This window comes from Lactuca saligna, chromosome 1 (assembly GCF_052625555.1).
Source record: "Lactuca saligna cultivar CGN05327 chromosome 1, ASM5262555v1, whole genome shotgun sequence".
In the NCBI taxonomy this organism is placed as follows: domain Eukaryota; kingdom Viridiplantae; phylum Streptophyta; class Magnoliopsida; order Asterales; family Asteraceae; genus Lactuca; species Lactuca saligna.
Window position 1 is genome coordinate 67,596,279 of NC_136417.1, and position 3,697 is coordinate 67,599,975.

General features: G+C 31.4%; 1 protein-coding gene across 1 annotated transcript; it reads left to right on the top strand.

The window, feature by feature from the left end:
• Positions 1–239: 239 nt before the first annotated feature.
• Positions 240–3,418, top strand: LOC145039144 (uncharacterized). The gene is made up of 8 exons (XM_078987261.1): positions 240–501; positions 1,205–1,689; positions 1,781–1,853; positions 2,126–2,206; positions 2,299–2,362; positions 2,727–2,814; positions 2,934–3,018; positions 3,159–3,418. Exons 1-8 carry the CDS (start codon positions 397–399, stop codon positions 3,192–3,194), a joined length of 1,017 nt encoding a protein of 338 aa, XP_078843387.1. The 5' UTR covers positions 240–396; the 3' UTR covers positions 3,195–3,418.
• Positions 3,419–3,697: the final 279 nt, after the last annotated feature.

Genomic DNA, 3,697 nt, shown 5'->3' on the forward strand with positions numbered 1-3,697 from the left:
AAAGGGCCAAAACCATAAAAAAATAAATAAATAAATAAAAAAAGGACCAAATGGACCAATCTAGAAGAATGGAGGGATGCCGGTGAGTCGGTGACCACTCCACCACCGTAAACATGGAGTGCATTGCAATAAGTACCTTGGCGTACAAGTAAACTCAGCTTGAGAAAAAAGAATGATCAAAATATCGCTTTTCCATTTTCTTTTTAATTTTTTAATTGACAGCTGGCATGCCTCTGGTCTCTTTTTGCTGTTCACCGACGAAACACAATTCTTCCCTTTTCACCCTGAATCATCGCCACCTACATTCTCTCCGTTTCTAGGGTTTCAAAATCTCCATTAACAATCATAATCATAAGCACATCTATCTCTGTCTCTCTCTTCCCCCTATCCTCCGCAATGCATTCATGGAAAGACAGAGTTACAGACAAGCTGACAAATCTTTTCTCTGATTCTCCATCTTCACCTTCATCACCTTCCATTGATTCTCCTCAACCTCATACGGTACCTTGTTTCTTATTTGTATCATATCCTCACGCTACAAAAATATGTGCATTGTTTGGATTCCGATTTTGGTACTAGAAAGCTGTAATCCGTATCGACTTTTTTTATTTAATTGATTTTATTGAATAGGAGATGGATGATCTTCCTATTCGTATTTAAAATTCTGTGAACCTGGTGTTAGGTTTATAAAGTAGATCGATTTGGTTTAGAAATTGGTGAGTTTGTTCAAGTGTTGTTAGCTAATGATGTCATTGTTATTGTTAATTGGGAAAGTGAATGTCCAATAACAGAGATTGTTGATTTGAGATCTTGAATCACTTTATACGGACAAGAAGAACAGATTGTCAATTTGAGGTTTTGTGTTTCACGAGATTGAGGGGAGATCTGTGATGAAGTGTACCTTGATACACCTTTAGATTTTCAAGGATAATTGTGATCAGTGAACTTTTTTCAACATCTGCTTATCAATCGAATTTTAACTTAACATGCATAATCTACTATAACTATATTTTTAATCATCTAAACGAACCATTACAGATTCTGTTTAAACATTCATATTACTTGATTAGAGTCTCAAACATTTAAGTTCTTAATGGTTACTTGACTACCTATTGATGATAGTTGTTTTATATTTTCTTAGTTCTTGTTTCAATACAATTCATCTGCCATAGTTGATTTGTAACATGGGATTATTAATATGTAGGCCAGATCACACTCAAAAGATGGCAATTACTTCTCATCTGTTCTTACATTCATGCGTCCCTCAAGTGATTCCCCTTCAAACCACCATGGAAATAATCTTAAGCCAATTCAATCACTTCCAACAAGATGGAAAAGCAAAGATATTTCATGGCAACACATACCCTTAGATCCCTACGATGAGGATGAAGATGAAGATGAAGATGAATCTGATCCTCACGAACAAACTGGTCAACAAAGTCAAAGCAAAAAAACCGAAAACAGGGAAGTAATAATATCAAATGGTAGAGAAGAAAATGGAGACCAAGGATCTTCAAGGAGCAGCAGCAGCAGCTCTGAATTTGAAGATGCCACTGAACCAAATACTCCAATGAAAGCTATCATTAACTTTTCCCTTGATTCATTTTTTATTAATCAAGATTTATACCAATTCTTTCAGTCTTCTCTTCCTAATTTAGTCAAAGGCTGCAGATGGGTCATGTTGTATAGGTAATAATATCCTCCTAACCTTACAATTTTTTCCTTTTTTTTTTAATTCTTTTTAAATTTGTATTCACTTTTTGTTTCCAATTAAGGGCAGTACCCTGAGACATGGCATATCACTTCGCACACTTATTCGGAAAAGCTCTGATCTTTCTGGCCCTTGTTTGCTGGTAAGCTTAAGGGCATTAACGTCTTTTTCCACATATGAGAGATCAAGACCGAATCCATGTCCCACCTTTTTAGATCTAACAAAAAATTGTAACTTTCAAGGGCTATTTTCAATGATGAGGGCATTCACGTCTTTTCATATCTAGGGCAAAAAAGTAACTTTTGTCCTAATGACATCTGTCCCTGTCCCACCAAAAAAGTGTAACTTTTGTATCGGGGATACCAGTCTCTCTGTCCAATGCATGTCAAACACAGTATGTTTTTATGTATGTAGATAACTGGAGATCCTAAAGGTGCCATATTTGGTGGGCTGCTAAATTGTCCTTTGACACCAACTTCCAAGAGGAAATATCAAGTAAGTGAAAGCAGCTTCATATATTTATTTATTTATTTTTGTTATAATTTATTTCATTTTTTAAAAACATTGAATGGTAATTGTGGTGACAGGGGACATATGAAACTTTTGTTTTCACAACATTATATGGTGCACCAAGGCTGTTTAGACCAACTGGTAATCATTTTATTTTATCCTGTTTATTTCTAGAAGTTTAGTGGAATTGGAATTGGAATTCAAGATTCCATTCTGTTGTTTGTTTGATGGAATTGAATTCCATCGGAATTTGAAGATTCCATCAGATGAAGGAACTGGTCGTAATTTAATTCCATTTCTTCACTTGGTCGTTAAAATATATAAAAAAATAAAAATGATTAATTAAAAAGATTATTTTAAATTTTTCATTATAGATATACATAGTAAATTACAAATTTGGTCCCTGTGGTATACTCAAAACAGTTTTTGTTACACATGTGTACTCAGCTGTTGGTTTTTAATCAAAATTACCATTTTGCCCTTGTATATCTTTTATTTTGAAAAGGGGCAAATCGGTACTTTTACATGTGTCTAAACGACATGCTAGCAATTGGAGGAGGTGGAAATTTTGCATTATGCTTGGATGAAGATTTGTAAGTTCTTTTTTTTTTTTTAATTTATACTAATATTGTCTTATCTACAATTTTCCTTATTTTGAAAATAATATGATTAATTAATTAATTATTTTTTGTCCTAATTATGTAAAAACAAGGTTACATGGAACAAGTGGAAGTAGTGATACATTTGGAAATCAATGTTTGGCTCATGATGAAGCATTTGCTTTAAAAAATGTTGAGGTAATTAATTTCGGATTTTATTTTTTGTATTTTTTGCTTTTAGAACAATTTGTGTTTTGTAAAAAAAAATAATAATAAAAAATAAATAGTTTGTTATCTGTTTATGACATTAACTGTTTTGTTTTGTTGTTTTTGTGTAGTTGTGGGGTTTTGCGCATTCTTCTCGATATCCTTGAATTAAATTATGAATTTGTATCCTGAAAATTAAATTATAGACAGGATGTAATTATCTACATTTTTTTTATTAGTATTATAGTTGTTTTGTAATGTGTTTGAGTTTCATTTATTTTAATTATTTATTTATACACCGGGGAATCAGAGGAAAAGAATGTTTATGTAAGGTTTTATATATATATGATGATGAAATCAGTGGAGAATATGATTCTTTTTTATTTTGTTAATTTCTATTCTTTAAATAAAAATTACAGTATTGACAGGTTTTGTTATGCGACTCATAATGACATTTTCAAAAACTTTTCATGATTTTAGTTGAGCTATAATATTTCTTTTACTGAAAGATATTAAAAAGTCTTATCACTTTATTAGGGTTTTGATTAGTTTTTAACATATATCTTTTTATTTTTATTTGTGTACACAAGTTTATTTATTATAATTTTTAAAAAATGTGTATAGTATACAGTTAAAAATATGTATAATTTATGTTTCTAAAGATCAGTCA